Here is a 21,128-nt window from a genome sequence, read left to right as displayed (position 1 = left end):
CTTTTTTGTTGTTGTTGTTGTTGTCATTATTATTATTATTAGTTGTAGTAGTTGAAGACTTTTATTAAATCTGTTTACTGTTTTTATCGAAACCGGAAGTGCATCGTCATCATGTGTTTTGTCAGTCAGCTGTTCATTCATATACTGCTGATGATACTGCCCGTGTGATGTTGTGTGTTTGCGTTCATTTCGCGAGCGTCGGCACGCGCACATTCTGTGTGTAGTTGCACAACAGATTGTAAAGATGTTTGTTGAAGATGCTTGTAAAGAACTTTGCACTATTAGGCAAGAACCACATGTGTGAGTTACACAAACAGGAAGCGTGCATCACATGCTTTGTCAAATCTATCAATGATGAAGCACAATTTATGAAAGTCTTTTTTTTAATGTTACGTTACTTATTTTTTTATTCCGGAGTGACTCTGGATTAGGGATGTTAGCGTGCCTCGAACCTCAAGTCATGCGTTAACATTCAAAAACAGGCAAGTCTCCTTTATATCTATTTTTTAAGGAAGATATTTGCACATATGTAAATATATTTATAATAAAATTCTAATAAGTTACATTTAAAATGTTTAGAAAGTGGTTGACTTATCAAAGAATGTTAATTAATATATATAATATGTTTCTGCTTTGCATCTCCGACTGTTTTTGACCGAAGCTCATGGCCAAATTCTAATTCTTTCAGTGAAGTGATAAACCCACATCCTGCTGACAACATCTGACAAGTCTATAAAAACGGGTTTCGAGGCTTTTTTAAAATGGTTGCCTAGTTTTATCGTTTTAAGTCGTTTTAAGTTTAGTTTGGCTCGTAAATATACTACATGTGTCCTTTAGGCTACTGACCTACATTAGTCTGCTGAAAACAAAGAAAGCTTTATGAATTACCAAACGCTTATCGCGTTAAAAGTGGCGTTGTTAATCTGCATACCAAGACATTTTTCTTTCTTTGGCTGGTTCACTGGCTGTTGAACGTCGACGTCTGAACCCTGAAAGCCTGATTTATGGATTAGTATGACAAATCTATTTATTTTTTTGATAGTTTATTGATAAAAAAATACATTTGCATATGTTTTTGTTTAGTATCATATAGTATGCTTGATATAGGATGATATAGATAGATGAATATCATGCTCATACTTAGGCTATGGAAGCTTGTTTCTGCCACTGAATAAAAATAAAATAAAATAAAAAAGGCAACTGACATTTTATCCCACAATCCAGACTTTTTTCCCCTCAAATTGAGAGTTTTCACTTTCTCGCAAGACACCTGACAGGACCTGAACTATGGAAGCTGTATATTAAATGTGCTTTATAAATAATCCTAACTTGCATACTTGCATAAAATAAATATAAAAATCATTTTTCACTCTATCTTCTAATAATGTGTGTAGTTTTTATTGTGGGTGCAAAAATGGGTAACACTTTTTTCTACAGTGTCATTGTTATACATGTTACTGAAGTAATAACTATAAATGATGCATAATTACATGCAACTAACCATAAGCCAAACCCTCATCCTCATCCTAACCCTATAGTAAGTACATATAGTTAATTATTATTACTCAGTACTTAAATGTATAATTACTCTGTAACCGTGTAACCCAAAAACATATAATGCAATACAATACAATGATGACTGAGAGATAATCAACCAAACATTCCTCAAAAGCCTGAACTTCATGTCGGCTCTATTTTTAATGAAAATTCCTGCGTGTCGAAGCAGCGTCATGTGCTTGTTATCTTAACTAAACAAGGAAATAATTTAAAAGAATTTGCCCTCATAATTATCAATGACAATGGATTTCACAACATCTTGAAGCATCGAATGACTTTCTGATTGTTCCAGATAAAATTCCTCGCAGGCCTGCTCTTCTTCACACTTACTGTCTCAGGTTTATGATTTGTAATGTTGTTGTTTTTTTGGTAAAGCCATGGAGGAGCTGGACCCGGAGGAGCAGTTCCTCAGGGATGCCAGGAACGGGAACCTAGAAGGTATCCAGAGGCTATTGATGTCCAAGATAAAGGAGGAGGCCAAGATCGACATCAACTGCAAGGGTAGGACGCGTCATTTGACCGTTCATATCTCTCTAGATATTTTTGAGCACTTCTAATGGCTCTTTGCTTTGTGTCAGGCAAGAGCAAAGCAAATCATGGCTGGACGCCTCTTCATCTGGCCAGTTACTTTGGACATAAGGATGTTGTTGAGGCATTACTGAAGGTATCGATCATCTCAGGCTTTTGATATAACACACATTCTATGTATGATATATGTGTATGTGTATTATGAGAAGAATGGCTTTGCGGGAGTTTCTGATTTGAGCTCATCTGTGTTTCCTACAGGCTGGAGCAGATGCCAACTTGCCAAATAATGTCGGAGACACGGCCCTCCATAAAGCAGCATTCACAGGGAGGAAAGTACGTATACTTCTATAATATATCATAATGCACTGAGAATATGGATATAAGCTAGAGCTAAGAGTGATAATCGGTTATTTGATAGATAGAAATATAGAAAGAAAGAAAGAAAGAAAGAAAGAAAATAACACCCAACATTGGAATTCAAAGGTAAAGTAATTTTAGTGTATGTTTCTGGATAATTATAAACATTTTACTGTCTTATATATATATATATATATATATATATATATATATATATATATATATATATATTTATATAAATGTGTAGCTTAACAATTAGACTGTCCAAAACAAAGATAGTAATGCATTTGCATCCTTTCAGATCAAAAAACAACTTGGCATAAACTAATGAAATAAACAACAACAGTATTTATAAAAAACATATTGTTATTTATTATACATTTTATAATTAGTTAATAATAATAATTGTATTAATATGTATTAATAATATTACAATTGATTAATATTAATATTATTATGCAGTTAGTGATATTCCAATTATTAATATTTATAGTAATTAATTCATAATAATTAAGTTTTTATTGACTTGACAAAACAAATTGGCATAAATACGACAACAACAATGGTAAAATAATTTATTATTATATGTTTTTATTGTTATACATATTCTTATTGACTTATTTAATTATTAATAATATTATAATGTATTATTAATATTATTATGCAATTAGTAATATTATAATTATTAAGAAAATACTCATAATAAGCACCATATTTTTATTGACTTATTGACAAAACCACTTGGCATAAACATGACAACAGCAATGGTAATAATAATTATTATTATTATTAAAGCAATTTTAAATTGTATAATTACAATATTACAATAATACAAATGTTATTGTTATTCATTGTTTATTATTATTATGCAATTAGTAATATTATAATTATTAATAAAATACAAATTATTAATATTATGTTTTATTTATAATTTATTAATAATATTATTTTATTATTATGCAATTCGAAATATTACAATTATTAATAAAATACTCTTAATGAATATTATGTTTTTATTGACATTTATTGACAAAAGAACTTGGCATAAATATGACAACAACAATTGTAATAAAACAAATTAAAACAAATAATAATAATTATTATACATTCTATAATTACAATGATAATAATAATAATAACATTACTATTATCATCATATAATTAGTAATATGTTAATTGTTAATAAAATATTCATAATTAATTTGATGTTTTTAACCGACATAACTATTTACCTGAATGCTGAATACAGATTGTCTGCAGCACGCCGAACACTGATTGGACTCTGAATACTAACCGAATGCTGATTTTGCGTTTAGGAGGTTGTAATGTTGCTTCTCCAGCATGACGCTTGTCCTTCTGTCATCAATGGGACGGCGCAGATACCTAAAGATGTTACCCAGAGCGCTGAGATCAAAAGCATGTTGGAGGGTAAGCGTGCTGAAATTGCATGAAAATGTCCCTCTACTAAATGTACCGAAGGTGCTTTGGATCAAATCTGCTGAGTGATTACTTTTGCCACTAGATTATTACTGATACTTTTTTACCAACTAGCTGCGGAGAGGACTGAAGAGAGGAAACTGGAGGAGCAGCTGCTGGAGGCGGCGCGGGAAGGAACCATATCTACCCTCGCTAGACTGGTAACCTTTGCCTAACCATTTTAAAGACGTCTACATCATGTAGCATTGTTTAAACGTTGATGATGACTCTCTTGTTACTCGCGTAGCTAAACATGAAGAAACCCCCGGACATAAACTGCACGGACCTGCTGGGAAACACGCCGCTGCACTGCGCCGCTTACAGGGGTCAGAAACAGTGTGCCATCAAACTCCTGCAGCACAAGGCCAACCCTAACGTCAAGAACAAAAACGGTACCCAGCGCCAACTTATTAATCTTGTAGCATCATGTGTTAAAAGTCAATATACACTCACCTAAAGGATTATTAGGAACACCTGATCAATTTCTCATTAATGCAATTATCTAATCAACCAATCACATGGCAGTTGCTTCAATGCATTTAGGGGTGTGGTCCTGGTCAAGACAATCTCTTGAACTCCAAACTGAATGTCAGAATGGGAAAGAAAGGTGATTTAAGCAATTTTGAGCCTGGCATGGTTGTTGGTGCCAGACGGGCCGGTCTGAGTATTTCACAATCTGCTCAGTTGCTGGGATTTTCACGCACAACCATTTCTAGGGTTTACAAAGAATGGTGTGAAAAGGGAAAAACATCCAGTATGCGGCAGTCCTGTGGGCGAAAATGCCTTGTTGATGCTAGAGGTCAGAGGACAATGGGCCGACTGATTCAAGCTGATAGAAGAGCAACTTTGACTGAAATAACCACTCGTTACAACCGAGGTATGCAGCAAAGCATTTGTGAAGCCACAACACGCACAACCTTGAGGCGGATGGGCTACAACAGCAGAACCCACCGGGTACCACTCATCTCCACTACAAATAGGAAAAAGAGGCTAAAATTTGCACGAGCTCACCAAAATTGGACAGTTGAAGACTGGAAAAATGTTGCCTGGTCTGATGAGTCTCGATTTCTGTTCAGACATTCAGATGGTCGAGTCAGAATTTGGCGTAAACAGAATGAGAACATGAATCCATCATGCCTTGTAACCACTGTGCAGGCTGGTGGTGGTGGTGTAATGGTGTGGGGGATGTTTTCTTGGCACACTTTAGGCCCCTTAGTGCCAATTGGGCATCGTTTAAATGCCACGGCCTACCTGAGCATTGTTTCTGACCATGTCCATCCCTTTATGACCACCATGTACCCATCCTCTGATGGCTACTTCCAGCAGGATAATGCACCATGTCACAAAGCTCGAATCATTTCAGATTGGTTTCTTGAACATGACAATGAGTTCACTGTACTAAAATGGCCCCCACAGTCACCAGATCTCAACCCAATAGAGCATCTTTGGGATGTGGTGGAACGGGAACTTCGTGCCCTGGATGTGCATCCCACAAATCTCCATCAACTGCAAGATGCTATCCTATCAATATGGGCCAACATTTCTAAAGAATGCTTTCAACACCTTGTTGAATCATTGCCACGTAGAATTAAGGCAGTTCTGAAGGCGAAAGGGGGTCAAACACAGTATTAGTATGGTGTTCCTAATAATCCTTTAGGTGAGTGTATGCTCCATTAATGTTCTTATCGTTTCAGTTTTGTAACTGTCATTGTCCAATTTTTTACTCTATCAATTCAGTACATCTACAAATTTATATGAGTCATTAAATATATATATTTTATAAGTGTTTATTGTGGTCGCCCGAAACATGCTGATATTTATTTTTGCATATTTGTTTTCAGATCAGACTGTTTTTGACTTGGCTAATGATGCGGAAATGAAGCAGATCATTGCAGGAAATGTTTTGAAAGTAGGTTCATTTAACTGAACACTTCTGATGTAAGAGTGTCACAAATGTATGCTATATTTTGGTATTAACTTGTGCGGCTTGTTTCAAAAATACCTTGTCCAACACCATATATCATAATATTTAGCATAATTTATGTACAATGTTGTGAATTTGGTTTCGTTTGATCCCACAGGGCGTGACGCGGCATGTTAAAACATTTGAGGGGCCTCTTTGGAAGGTATGCTTTAACAACCTATAGTATATAATTCTTTCTATATTTATTATTCATTCTTTTTGCGTTGTTTATACTGTATTATTTACTCTTTCTGTATTTGCTTATTTATTTTTTCTTATTTATGTTTGTTTGTATATATTTATTTTTTCTGTTATTATTTATTCTTTATGTATTCATTTATTATTTATTTATTCTTTCTGCCTTTTCTGTTATTCATTTATTGTTTATTCCGTATTTTTTATTTATTTATTTTTTCGTATTTATTTTTTTTTTTTTATGTATTAATTTATTCTTTATTTATTCTGTTGTTATTCATTTATTATTTTTATTTATTTATTTTTCTCATATTTATGTACTTATTTTTTTTATATATTTTATTTATTTTTTACTTATTCTTTCTGTTTTTCTTGAATTGATTTTATTGTTTATTTGATTTATTGTTGCAGAGCTCTAGATTCTTTGGCTGGCGCTCCTACTGGGTAGTTCTTCAAGATGGAGTCTTGTCATGGTACCCTAAACAGTGAGTATCTGCCTCTATTTCCAAAATGTAATGCTATTTTAATAGAAATTGTAATATATAATACAATTGAATGATAGCAAAACTGCTGAAATTAAAGACGTATTTTAAGTCGCAGAAAAAAACTGTAATTTTTAATCCTTTTTTTAACTCATCAAGGTCAGATGTAGATTCAAACGCACGTCGGCAAGCTTGCAAACCGCTAACACAAGCACAGTGCATGGTAAGATTAATTTTATGATTTATCATAAGATGCTGATTCATGTTTAATGAGGTTTTGAATGACTTGCAAGACTTTTCTTTGCATCTTTCAGATTAAAGCGAAAGATAACTGCTATTTCACTGTCAAATACTTTGATGACAGCATTCACCATTTCAAAGTGTCACAGAAGAACAACCCCGAAGACACCAGAAAAGTGAGATTCCTTTCTGCTCCTTTGTTTAATCTGCTCTTTTGTTGAATCTAGAGCGGAGAGCATTATGGGAGTTTGTGTGAATGTGTTTTATTTCTCAGAGGTGGCTGGAGGCCATAGAGGAACATTCAGCTTTTAGCACACATTACTGCTCACAGGACCCGGACAGTGAGGAAGAGGAAGACGACGTTGTGTCTGTAAATGAGCTTTCTGACTCACTTCAGGTGAGAAATGTCCTCTGCATATTGTACATACCTAACAATCACATCAGCTGATAAAATGCATGTGACTGCCCTTTCTTCCTCTTCTACGAGGACATGTAGCTGTTCTGAAACCTTGATCTGAAACCTTGATCATATGACAACCTTATCTATAAACTGTAAAAGGTTGTATTTTTTATTTTTTTTATTTTTACAGAAATTATGACAAAGATGACTGGCAGGGAAAACAATATATATATATGTGTGTGTATATATACAGTATATATATATATATATATATATATATATATATATATATATATATATATATATATATAATTATAATTCTTTCTATATTTATTTTTCCGTATTTGCTTATTTATTTTTCCGTATTTATTTTTTCTGTTATTATTCTTTATGTATTCATTTATTATTTATTTTTATTTATTTATTTATTCTTTTAGGTATTCTGTTATTATTCATTTATTCTTTTTCGTATTTATTTATTTATTTCTATTTATTTATTCATACTAATACATTTAAATGAATCAAATTCAATAAATTATTCTGTTTATTTGGTTTTATTTGGACTATATTGAACTATAAATAGATATGATCTCATGCTCATATATTTCTACCGTACCACAAACATTTATTCTGACTTCCCTTTTTCACTCTAACCGCAGGAAGTGGTAAAGCTGACCCATACATTTTCTTACAGTCGTAACCTTTCTCTTCCTTTATCCTTTTTCTAACAATTCTTTTTGTTGTCTTGTTCCTCTTTTGTGTGGCAGCGGGCCGAGTTGTGCCATCAGAGACTGGAGACTGAGCTGTTGGTCCTCCTGTCCATGGTGAAAGAGGATGACCTGGTGGAACGTAAGAGCTTAAATCATCTGCTGCATTTGATTGGCCTCGACCGCATGTGTAGATCTGTATTTTTAAAGCCACAGTGCTCCTTTATATCCTTGCAGGATTGCCTGTGACAGTCGTTCAGAAGTTGAAGGAGGTCTGCGAAGCCTCCAGTGAAACCTGCTCCTCACTGCACCAGTGCCTGGGGCTTTTTTCCAGACAGGAAGGAGTATGTATCTACTGTGTGATTAGTGATTATAACAGTCTTCATATTAGCCATGAAATAGTTTGAAATAATGTGAACAGATGACTTCAACAGAAGCATATACCATTGATTAACAACCTTGGAGCTCACAACAAGTCTATCTTTAAACGTTTATAAATCACCATCAAATTATTTTTGGAAATTTTCCCCCCCAAAAAAAGCAGGTTATAATAAGTGCGTGCTAAAAACTGAGCCACGGCAGAGTGGTGTTTTCGTGATTCTTTTGAGGCTTGGTGCTCACTTGGACTACACTAGTTCGAATTCGGTCTCTTAAACTATTTTACATCCATATTTACTTGTCAAATAAAGATACTAAAACCCCAAAAATAACATTTACTCCAAGCAAAGTTGTTGTTAATGATCACAAATACATCGAAAATATAAAACATGAGCATGGGTGTATCATGTATTCCATGTATGGGGCACGTTAAGGGTTATTCGTCAAGTCTGTTTTTGGCAGGTCACACATGTAAAACGCTAGATTATATTCCTGCATAGTGGATTTCTAAGTGTGTGTGTTTGTCCAGGCACGCAGTTCGAAACTGGAGCATGAGGTGGAGAAGAATAAAATCCTGTCAGAGGCTCTGCAGACGCTGGCCACTGAACATCATGAGCTGGAGCAGTCGCTGGTCAAAGGATCGTCGCCCCGCAGCGTCCGCAGTGAAGACGAGTTCTACGACGCTCTGTCTGGTGCGTACGTTTTAATCTTATGCATAATTTACTTATTACACACTGTAATAACAAATGTCACACATTTATATGTTTTTGGATTACTTGTGTTATTTAAGGCGAGACACGGCAGGCAAAAACATCGTTTTTTTTTTTTTCCACTGGTCAATTTTGAGATTTTGTGATATTTGTCTTCATTAACATGTCTTCTTTCAGACTTGTGGTGAAAAAAAGTCAGAAATACACATTTAGGTCTTTATTTTACTACACTTTGTCTGTTTGCGTCTGTAGATTTCTCATAAATTCAACAAAAGTTGGCGTTCTAAGATCCAAATATGGTGATTTTCCTTTTTATCAGCATCCATTCGTGAAAGTAAAAGGGGGGATTTAACTCTAAATGTGCAATCTCATTGGCTGATATAAATCTTTAAAGCCCGTTTTCTCAAAATGACTTTTCTCTCATACTCCAAGTCCGAAATCTCCACTTCAGGAGCACCTATATACACCAAACTTTCCAGTCTTGTACCTAGTTATATTATGAAGACATTTACAGAGGGATTTGTAAATATATTATTACTAGCCTGATTTATATAACATTTTATTCCGAGAAACATGGCGAAAATCATTTTTTTAAGGCTGTTGACAGTATATTCTGATTTACAGGATAACAAAAGTGGATATCCATAAATCCTTCTGTAATTTGTTCCCCATCTAATATGTGAACACAATGAAAAAATAATTTTGAACCTGGCTTTATCCAATACTCAGATTTCGTTTTTTTTTTATATATATGCAAATTAGTGCATATTTAATTAGATTACAGAATTACAGAAAACTTGTAATACATTTTTTTCTCATCTTAATGTAGGTAATCAACTGGGAAAGTTTCATGGTGATATCTGCTAATTAAAATTTTTACTGTTTCAACTGTTACAGTAACAAGTAAATTTTCAGAATCAGCTTCTTAATCATGAGCCACCTTTCTCAGTGATGTGTCCGGTTATTTCCGGTTCCATTAAATGTCACCTGATCCCCTGCTCAGGTTTCCTCAGAGAGCTTGTTGCTGTCGGCCAGGCATTGTCCCACTGAGCCATGTCTGTTTGTGTTCGGTTGCCACAGATTCGGACACTGAGACCGCGCTGAGCTGTTTTGAGGCGGCCGGCCACTCGTACGAAGACGGAGAGGACTTAAAGTCCGAGCTTTACTGCAGCGTCCCAACTCATCTCGGCGGCAGGATGTCCCAGGAAGACCGTCGTGGAGAGGAAGAGGATGAAGATGAGGTGGCCAGAGTTAATGGAGTGAGGAAACACAGGTAGGAATGCAAAAAAAAAAAAACCCTGCAATTCCAACTCTTTTATGCAAAGTATTTATTGCATAAATATTTAGCAAAATGTTTTTTTTAAGTTCAAAGTTCAAAGTAACTGGACATTTTATATCAAAACAAACTTATACAATTCATATAAAAATAAATGTGATCTTAGACGTAACATTCAGCCCAGTTTGCTTTTTAATGTCACTTTGTTGTTATTTGTCCGGTTTTCTTAGACGCAACTTCTCTGTTTTGTTTTGGTTTGTATCTTGTGGTAAATAATTTAGCGAGCCAAGGCCAGAAGAGGCGCTCATAATGAAACAGTAAAAGATTGATGAGGTAACCGAGTTTAACGCCGTAATTTGAACTTTTAAGGCTCGGCATGTTGACTGATGGCCTGTTGACGGATAGTTGCATCTGATCGTTGAGTATTTTTTATTGGATGTCTCTGGATGCCTCTATTTTATAATATTGTATTTGGAACATTGTTCTAAATATATATACTCACACACACGTTGTAACTGATTTTCTTGTTGTCCATTAAACTTTGATGCATACCCTCTTTTTTAGAGACTTCTCATATTACTCACAATATTTACTTTTTGCTTTAACAAAAATTAACCACACACTACATTTCTTTATTATTACATTTACATTCAGAAGGTACGATATAAAATAGAAGGTTTTGGAGTATCTTGAGCACTCTGAAACTGATCGGGACACTGGACTTGCTTTGCTGAATAAGATATAAAGCTTCCGTTACCTGTCTGATAACACCAGTCTAGACGTTTTCTGTCTGCATGACAACAGTAGTTACCCTGAAAACAGCTAACTAGTCAGTTTTTCATTATTTTAGTGGTTTCTAAATGTAAACGACATTTTTCAGAAGCTGATAAGGCACAGTTCAGTTCCTTTGAATTATTCCACAGGACAAGTTTACCAGCTCCCATGTTCTCCAGAAATGACTTCAGTATCTGGAGCATACTGAGGAAGTGTATTGGGATGGTGAGGTTTTTACTATCATGTAACCTTTAACTTTAAGACAATATCTTTTTCATTCAAAACACTCAAATTAAAGAATTAAGTTTTGATTGATTCCATCTCTCCATCTCTCTTTCAGGAGCTGTCTAAGATCACCATGCCGGTTATTTTTAATGAGCCGCTAAGCTTTTTGCAAAGGCTAACAGAATATATGGAGCACACGTACCTCATCCACCAGGCCAATGCTTTAGACGACTCTATTGAGAGAATGAAGGTGAAAAAAAACAAAAAACAATATACATGACCCTCTATTTGTCTGAAAACACAAGCAAAACCCTTACAGGCCTAACATGCTAAATAACTATGAAATATGACTAATGGTCAATTAATCAGCCAACTTTCAGCCAACAATCTTTGGCCAATTTTCAAATTTTCTCACATAAATATTATTAAAGGGATGGTTCGGAGTAATTTCAACCTAGGGTCCTTTGCACCATGACCTCGAGCCAAACACCCCCCCAGAAGCCTTTTTTCCCCTTGGTCGAACATTATTAAAATTAGAGCTTATTTAGAGATATCAGCCGAATGGCTTAGTGCAGGCGCTAATGGATCCAAGGTTGTATCTCGTAAATTACCCTACTAATAATGCCCAGAATGGTATCAAACTTCTACAGTAGTACAAATAGGTTCTGTACTCATAAAACGATGCATTGGAAAGTTTGTAAGTACATCAGGAGTTTATTTAAATAACACTTGCCTGATGGCTTATGCTACCGCTATCCCGGTCATCGAGGTCACTTCCATGATTTGGGAAAAGCCCGTAAAAGTCCTGGCAGAAAGCGATGCGTAACGACGCCCAGTTCCAGGAATGCACTAATATTTTGTTGGTAGTACCAGTTTGCAACAATTATTAGTTAACACTAAGTTGTCAGAACTTCGGAAAAAATAATAATTCGTCCTTACACTACATCCTTATGCATCGTTTTCTGTCAGGACTTTTACAGGCTTTTCCCAAATCACGGAAGTGACCTCGACGTCCGGGTTAGCTGTAGCATTAGCCATCAGGCAAGTGTTATTTAAATAAACTCCTGATGTACTTACAAACTTTCCAATGCATCGTTTTATGAGTACAGAACCTATTTGTACTACTGTAGAAGTTTGGTACCATTCCGAGCATTATTAGTGGGGTAATTTATGAGATACAACCTTGGATCCATTAGCGCCTGCTCTAAGCCATTCGGCTGATATCTCTAAATAAGCTTTAACTTTAATAATGTTCGACCAAGGGAAAAAAGGCTTCTGTGGGGGTGTTTGGCTCGAGGTCATGGTGCAAAGGACCCTAGGTTGATTTTGTACTAAATATCTTTAAATTTCGCAATAAATTCAAATATTTTCATTTCTATGCTGTGCTATCATAAAATGTCTTAATGTATTAAAACATAGTATATATACTGGTGATCACATACATTGCTCTCAAAATTGACAACACCCATATAGACTAACCCAACCCTAACTAAATTGCCACTGTTATGAACTACTTTACCCTTTTATTGGCCTGTTTAATGCATCTTAAACACATATTTCTTGGATTCAAGGTTTTCAAAGTCCCAAATCTTTAATAGCCACCTGGATGAAATCTAGTCTAACCTATAGATTGTCATCTTATTAACGTGTTTTCTATCCAGTGTGTGGCAGCGTTTGCAGTATCAGCCGTGGCGTCTCAGTGGGAAAGGACGGGTAAACCCTTCAACCCCCTGCTAGGAGAAACATACGAGCTAGTCAGGTGAGAGATTGAATGTTAGTTTATTAGCATTGACGTTAGCATTGCGGTGCAGTCACATTTACCATTGTTCGGTGAATTTTCGCAGACCGAATCAGTCATTTCAATATGAATCCACTCGATCTGGAATTTCACACAGGGATGAAAGATTTCACAAACAATTCAATGTAAATTCGTCACGCTGACCAGCAAAAGTTGTTTGGTTTAAGAGTAACTTGTGTGTGAGCCGTGGTTCATACATTGCTACACTAATGAGAATAGGCAATGGACCCACAAAATTTTGTTAATGTGACCACACTTTTAGCGCAAGCATTTCAAATGTGACTTTTGCTTCTTTTTTTTTTGTGTTAATTTGTTAGCATTCATGTTAGCATTAACATTAGCATTAACATTAGCATTGCAATTGTAACTTTGTGTGTGTGTGAATATCAATATATCAGGGATAATTACCATGTTTTTTCCTCAACCTTCAGGGATGATCTTGGTTTCCGGCTGATATCGGAACAAGTGAGCCACCATCCTCCTGTCAGCGCCTTCCATGCCGAGGGATTGCAGAAGGACTTTGTGTTTCATGGCTCCATCTACCCCAAACTGAAGTTCTGGGGCAAAAGCGTGGAGGCCGAACCTAAGGGCATCATCACTCTAGAACTTCCTAAGTAAGCGTGTGCAATAGAGCTTTACTAATGGCGCTTTTCCATTACCAGTACCAGCTCAACTTGACTCGCCTCGGCTCGCTTTTCGCTCCGTTTTCCATTGCAGATAGTACCTCCACAATAGTACCTGGTCGTCATAGCGACGCCGCAGGAAACTGCCGTGACTTAATCTTTTACACGAGACGCGCGAGACACACCCGCTACCCACACACACAGGACAATGGAGGAAATCGAGTGTATGCTGTTTTTGGATGTTTTTGTTTTTGTTTTTGCTGTTTTTTTATTCAGGATACTGCGTCTGGCGCGTGCAATGATGACGCAGTGAATAGTGACGATTCTCTCTGACCAATCAGCAGTCTGCCGTGTTTTCACGTCACATTTTAGTATCGCCTCAGCTCGCTTAGAACCTCGCCGGAGGTGGTACGAAAAAAAGTACCTGGAAGCAGGTACAGGTACAACTTTTACACAGTGGAAAACCAAACAGAGCCGAGTCGAGTCGAGCCGAGGCAAGCCGAGGCGAGCTGGTACTGTGTAGTGGAAAAGCGCCATAATATTCACATTGGTTCTCATTTGCTAATAATTGCGTGGACTATTTAGTATTTGTATGCACATGTATCTCAACTTTTTATGAAAAATGTTCAACTAATTCACAACATGTGAACTTGACAGCACATGAAATTGTTAACCTCGTTCCAATAAGCAAGTTCACTCCATGGAGTGGCCGAAATTCTGACTTGTAAAAAGTGTTCACGTCTTTGTAGAACTCATAATTACAACTTATAAACTCAGAATTTTTCAGAGAGCTCCAACTTGTACCATGTGACTGCTGTACTACCTGACCACTGCAGATAAATTTTGACATTGATAGTATAGTGTTGCCTTAAAAACACATAATTCCATAAGTCCAATAAGAACGTCACGAGTTGTCGCACAGACACCCATTGATTTAGTAACTGTCATATATTAAACTTGTTACAGGCATAATGAGGCTTACACATGGACGAACCCCACGTGTTGTGTCCACAACATCATCGTGGGACAGCTGTGGATCGAACAGTATGGCAGTATGGAGGTTATCAACCACAGGTATCAACCAGACTCTTCTGTAGATGTACTAGTTCTGGTTTCACTTTACAAACTTTATTAAATGCACTAGTTCTGGTTTCAATTTACAAACTCTATTAATGCTGACCCTTGACGGATCATTTTGACTGATATTTGCCAATAGAACTGGTGAAAAATGCTGCTTGACTTTCAAACCGTGTGGCCTTTTTGGGAAAGAATTGCATAAGGTTGAAGGCTACATCCTGGACAAGAGGTCAGTGGTTTGAGTTTTTAATTTTCCATGGTAAATGTTCACGTCATTTTACATTGATTATTTGTTAATTCCACATAGCAAAAAGAAGGTTTTCATCCTTTACGGGAAATGGACGGAGTGCATGTACATAGTCGACCCAGTTCTGTTCGAAACTCAAAAGAAGAATGATAAAAAAGCGTCGGAAGACAAGAAAAGCAGTAAACAGGTGTTTCTGAACATTTTCATACAACATTCGTCAAAATACCCGTCTATTGTAATAGTGCCAGACTAATAAGGCTAAATGTGAGAGAGATGCACTAACTGTTTTCTTGGTGTTTCTCAGCTATCTCAGACATCAGACTCAGAAGAAACACCTCAACCAGGTGGAGATTCACTGGATGTGATCCCAGGAAGTCATTTGCTCTGGAGAATACCACCTAGACCAGCAAACTCTACCCAGGTCTGTTCCAGAATAGTTGTCGCTCTGAGAAACCTTGTCCTTCCTTTTCTTTAAAAAAAAACAAGTGAAGTAAATGGGGCCAATTTGTAAATGTTCAAATAATCATGGTTTCAATAGTATAGCCGCAAGAAGTGAACAATATGAGTGTTGATGTGATTTTAGACTTAAGAAAATGTGTACTACATTTTTCAGTGTAAAATGATATCCAGTTTTAATTATGAGCTTTTAAAATCTCCAAAAACTTACTTCCTTTCTAAGTGCCTCAATGTAACCTTGATTTTTGCTTCTTTTCTTTTTCTTTCTTTTTTTTTTTTTAAAGAAGGGACGAGTCAGAATTAATTTTTGTGGTAATCAGCATTATGCAACAAATGCTGTCATTTGAGCTTTTTTTTCTACATTTGTTTCTTATTATCTTTTAATTTTTTTATATATTTTGGTTTTATTTGCATATAAAAAGATGTACAACTTCACTACATTCGCAATGCAGCTCAATGAGCTGGTCAAAGAGATTGAAACGGTCATCCCAAAATCGGACAGCCGACTGAGGCCGGACATTCGAGCCATGGAGAACGGAGACATCGGTATGCGTTTTCCTGTGTGCATCTTTGTGCCATTGCTGATATGATGTCATATTACATATCTGTAGAACTTCTCGCAAACCAGCAACTTTGAAATATAAAGTTGAACCTCAACTTTCTTTTTTGATCATCCCAGACCTGGCTAGTGAGGAGAAGAAGCGATTGGAGGAGAAACAGAGGGCGGCACGTAAGAATCGCTCTAAGTCGGATGATGAGTGGAAGACGAGGTGCAGAAATATTATATTACAGTTTTGTATTTTCACACAATCATTTTGCTGTTTTTCCAAAAGTTACTACAGTTATTGTTAGTACTCAAAAATCATATTCAATCAAAAATAGGATCTCCTTCAGAATCTCATTGTGATGAAATGATTTTCATAATTTTTTGATGAAAGTGTTGGCAAATACTATGTAAAATGTTGTAAAAATAACTGCAGATGCTATGCACATGTAAACACTGTTTTTGTTGTTGTTGTAAACTAACTGCATTCACTGTAAAAATTGATCAGTTGACAACTTAAAGAAAGTGTGGAAACTCATTCTTCATACGTAATTGAAAAAAAAATCAGTTTTGTGGAATTAAGTTAACATAACTTAATTTTTTCAATTACGCATGAAGTTTATTACTTAACAATTTTAAGGCAACAGGTTTCCTCACTTTTTTACATTGTCAACTGATCACTTTTTACAGTGTAACAAATTCTATTATGCACACTAAATTTAGTCATTTATTTTACTTTATTACACCATTTTTCTATCTATAGCTTAACAGTATCTACTTAAAGGACAACTCCAGTGAAAAATGAACCTAGGGGTAATTAACACATGGTTACTGAGTCGATCTTTCCCTGGGATGCGTTTTCATGAAAATCGAATGTAAAGAGTTTTATCTTTAAAAACAGATTAGCTCATAACACTAGTATATGGGGCACAGAGTAAGTAAAAGTAAATCGCTAGTTAATACCACTAACAAGGCTCAAAATAGCCTCACACTAACACGGTAACATAATGAGGGTCCCTACATGCAAACCGAAGCATTGAGAACTTTGTTAGTGTACAGACAGTTTAATAAGAAGATAGTTTATAAAGACAGTACATTACGCGTTTACAGACAGGATCCATCTTGGAAAACAGTCTCAACTAATCGAGTCACGAACGCCGTGCTACGTTAGATTTCACAAACGTAATTCCTATCAACAAGCTCACTTAGCACGGCGTTCGTGACTCGATTAGTCGAGACTGTTTTCCTAGATGATGCCTGTAAATGCGACGCGTAATGTACTGTCTTTATAAAGTATATTCTTATTAAACTGTCTGTACACTTACAAAGTTCTCAATGCTTCGGTTTGCATGTAGGGACCCTCATTATGCTACCGTGTTAGTGTGAGGCTATTTTGAGCCTTGTTAGTGGTATTAACTAGCGGTTTACTTTTACTTACTCTGTGCCCCATATACTAGTGTTATGAGCTAATCTGTTTTTAAAGATAAAACTCTTTACATTCGATTTTCATGAAAACGCATCCCAGGGAAAGATCGACTCAGTAACCATGTGTTAATTACCCCTAGGTTCATTTTTCACCGGAGTTGTCCTTTAAGTAACTCATTGATGTTTAACAGCACTCTTAGTCCTGGTTTACTGAACACTGTCCTTTGCATTTAACCCCATTTTCCCTTTCGTTTCTTTTGGCATTATCATCCATCCTGTGACTGCGGTGAACAGAAACGTCGCCTCGGGCCCCAGGTTTGACGCTTGCTTTGTTGCTCTGTCCTTTTCATTCAACTGCTGCTGTTTCACTCCTGAATCACTCCTGGGATCTTTGTAACCACAGTCTGTAATTATTGCACAATTAGGGTTTTTTATGGTAGAATAACATTTGCAACAATTTGTAACAACACAATTATAGTAAAACATTTGTTTTGTGTGTGGGCCATTATGATTTAAAAAAAAAAAATTTAACCTCAAATAGTTAGTAACCAAATTTATACATATAGTAAGTCTCTTCTACAGTATTTTTTTAAAATTATCATATGTAAATGGGACTTCACACCAAAGGAATGAGTGTTGTTTTATGTCCCCTTAGACAATCTATTTTTAATGTGGAATAAGACAATGTAAACAGAGCTCCCTGGCCTTCCACTGCGAGAGCAGGGTGAAACTTTACACCCGGTTTAAGTGTTACAGCCAAATGCTCCACTGAATCTCTTAAATAAAGAAAGAGATTATTGTAATAGGGGGTCAAAGAAACATTTTCTTAAGCATGTTTGGCTGTTGAGTTGACTGACCCCAAGAGACTCAATGTGGCAAAACGGTCTGTTATAATCAACTCTCAGTGGTTTTATGTGTTTGCTGATCTGAACCTTTTCTCGTTGTTCAAAACAGGTGGTTTCATCAAGGTCCAAATCCACACAATGGCTCTCAGGACTGGCTGTTCTCCAGTGGTTACTGGGACCGTGATTATTCCCAAGTACCGGACATATACTGATCCACAGGAATTCACTGTCATTGATAAATGTATAGTTAAGACTACCCCTAATGTAACTAAAAAACATGTACCTTGGGCTTGTTGGCCAGGTGAATATTTTAAATATTATATATGCAATACTTTTTCAAAAGACAACTGTTTTAAACTCACTGCTCTGTATAGCTGAATTTAGAGTTTTCACAGTTTCATATTTAAGATGCATATGCAACAATCAAGGCTTTTGATATAGTAACAAGCTGGCCTTGATATAGTAATATCAGTGTACTGTAATAGCAATAATGGGCTATTTTAGTCCTGCAAAAAAGGATTTTTCTACAGGAAAATTTGTTAACTGGTAAATTTGGGTGTCCCCCAAGGTTCAAGTCGGAGTCTGTTTTGTTTTCTGTTATTTGGGAAACAACATAAAAAAATTCACTTGTCATTTCTTAAGCTGGTAACATGCCCACTGTGTTGAGTGTGGAATGTGTTATAAAACACAAATTATTTTGAAAATGACTGTTACGTTTGGATTAGAACTTTTTAATCTGCAAATTCATATTTTCCACTCACAATACAGTATTAGGACAGTGAGTCTATTTCTGCTGCTCTTTCTGTTGTGATGTTGATTTTTATTTAGAAGGATGCCTCTATGGTGTCACTAATATATTGACTAATGTCTTGTCATTTTATAATATAACAATCTTATTTTAATTATGTATTTATCATGAGTTAGTTATTCTTCTGTTTTTAATTTTTAAAGTTGGTCAGTGACAGGAACATGGATCTGTAATGCAGTCTACTTTAACCCCATATCCATTTATTTCGTGTGGGTGTGTTACATGTTTTTGTGTGCATATTTTTTTTAGAGATTTATCTTGTCAAAAAATGCCTGTATACATAAGTGATGCACATAATTATTTAAAAGGTATTAAAGATTATATTTACATCACATCTAAATAAAACTGGAAAAAAGTGTATGATCATTTCATGCAATATGAAAATACGGCAAATAATGAACCAAAACAATATGACCACCTGCCTAATATGCTGTTGGTCCTCTGTGTGCTACCAAAACCGTGCCAAGCAACAAACCATTCCTGAACAATTTGTGGCAGGGTGAACAATAAAGAGGTCGCTTCCACCAGGACCACAATTGTCATGAAGGGGTGGTACAGTCACAACAATGGTCACCTACAATTAGGTAGGTGGCACGTGTCAAATTTACGTCTGCATGAACGGCCGGACCTAGGGTTTCCCAGTAGAGCATTCACACGCACATGACTATCCACGTGACTCATCGGACAAGGCGACCTTCTTCCACTACTCCAAGGTCTGGTTCCTACACTTGTGTACAAAACAATAGCCACAAAATGGCATCAGCTGTGTTTGTATGAAACGAGAGAGCGAGTCCACAATACTGGATGGCATAATTAAAAAACTACACAAAATATTGATTCGACTGAGTTTTAATAATTTATTAGCACACCAAATGCAAAACTTCCACAAAGAAAAACCTTTCCTAGAAATGTATAGCGCTGCTGACTTAAATTCTTTTTGAAAAAGTAGCGATTCATTTTGAAACAAAATTACAATTCAATTTGGAAAAAGAAGCGATTCTTAAAAAACACCGATTAATTTTGGAAAAAGTAGCGATTCTTTTTTTTAGTAGCAATTCATTTTGAAAAAGTAGCGATTCATTTTTTAAAAAGTAGCGGTTCATTTTTTAAAAGTAGCGATTCTTTTTAAAATAGTTGCGATTCATTTTGGGAAAAGTAGCAATTCTTTTTTTTAAAGTAGCGATTCTTTTTGAAAAAGTAGTGATTCATTTTGGAAAAAGTAGCCATTTATTTTTAAAAAGTAGCGATTCAGTTTGGAAGAAGTAGCGATTCATTTTTAAAAAGAAGCGATTCATTTTGGAAAAAGTAGCGATTCATTTTGATAAAGTAGCGATTCATTTTTAAAAAGTAGCGATTCATTTTGGAAAAAGTAGCAATTCATTTAAAAAAAAAATAGCGATTCATTTTGAATAAAGTAGCGATTCATTTTTAAAAATTAGCGATTCATTTTTTTTTCTAAAGTAGCGATTCTTTTTTTTGGAATGTTTATAGCTATTAGTTTTAAATAAACATTGATTAATTTCGGATGGAAGTAGCTAACAGTTTTGAATATATGAATACATAGAAAAAGCGATTCATTTTGGAAAAAGTAGCGATTCATTTTTAAAAAGTAGCGATTCATTTTTAAAAAGAAGCGATTCATTTTGCGAAAGTAGCTATTATTTTTTTTTAAGTAGCGATTCAATTTGAAAAAGTAGCGATTCATTTTTAAAGTAGCGATTCATTTTTAAAAATTAGCAATTCTTTTTGAGAAAGTAGCGATTCTTTTTTTAAAAGTAGCGATTCATTTGGGGAAAAGACAAGACTATTCAGATCCTTATTGTATTTGTTTTTTTTACTAATGCATCAATAAAGGTGTCTAATTAATAGCTGAAGATAGAATTGGAATATAACTTACCATTTGAGTAGCGATTCATTTTTAAAAAGTAGCGATTCATTTTGCGAAAGTAGCTATTATTATTTTTTTAAAGTAGCGATTCATTTGGGGAAAAGACAAGACTATTCAGATCCTTATTGTATTTGGTTTTTTTACTAATG

General features: G+C 35.4%; 1 protein-coding gene across 2 annotated transcripts; it reads left to right on the top strand.

Moving 5' to 3' along the window:
- Positions 1-111: 111 nt before the first annotated feature.
- On the top strand, positions 112-19,436 carry osbpl1a (oxysterol binding protein-like 1A). Of its 2 annotated transcripts, XM_084117861.1 has the most exons (29): positions 112-482; positions 1,933-2,058; positions 2,136-2,221; positions 2,344-2,418; positions 3,759-3,870; positions 3,994-4,079; positions 4,166-4,310; positions 5,760-5,827; positions 6,000-6,044; positions 6,488-6,561; positions 6,718-6,781; positions 6,873-6,974; positions 7,073-7,195; positions 7,966-8,047; positions 8,143-8,249; positions 8,813-8,975; positions 10,074-10,266; positions 11,193-11,268; positions 11,384-11,518; positions 12,930-13,027; positions 13,498-13,680; positions 14,656-14,763; positions 14,906-14,995; positions 15,074-15,200; positions 15,318-15,434; positions 15,892-16,015; positions 16,149-16,239; positions 17,733-17,753; positions 18,393-19,436. In XM_084117861.1, exons 2-29 carry the CDS (start codon positions 1,935-1,937, stop codon positions 18,493-18,495), a joined length of 2,922 nt encoding a protein of 973 aa, XP_083973987.1. In that variant the 5' UTR covers positions 112-482; positions 1,933-1,934; the 3' UTR covers positions 18,496-19,436. The 2 variants fall into 2 exon arrangements, with proteins under 2 accessions (XP_083973987.1, XP_083973988.1); XM_084117862.1 differs by lacking the exon at positions 17,733-17,753.
- The last annotated feature ends 1,692 nt before the right edge of the window (positions 19,437-21,128 follow it).

Source organism: Abramis brama (genome assembly GCF_963993115.1).
Source record: "Abramis brama genome assembly, chromosome: 6".
Taxonomy (NCBI): domain Eukaryota; kingdom Metazoa; phylum Chordata; class Actinopteri; order Cypriniformes; family Leuciscidae; genus Abramis; species Abramis brama.
This window is presented reverse-complemented; position numbering and strand designations above follow the sequence as displayed.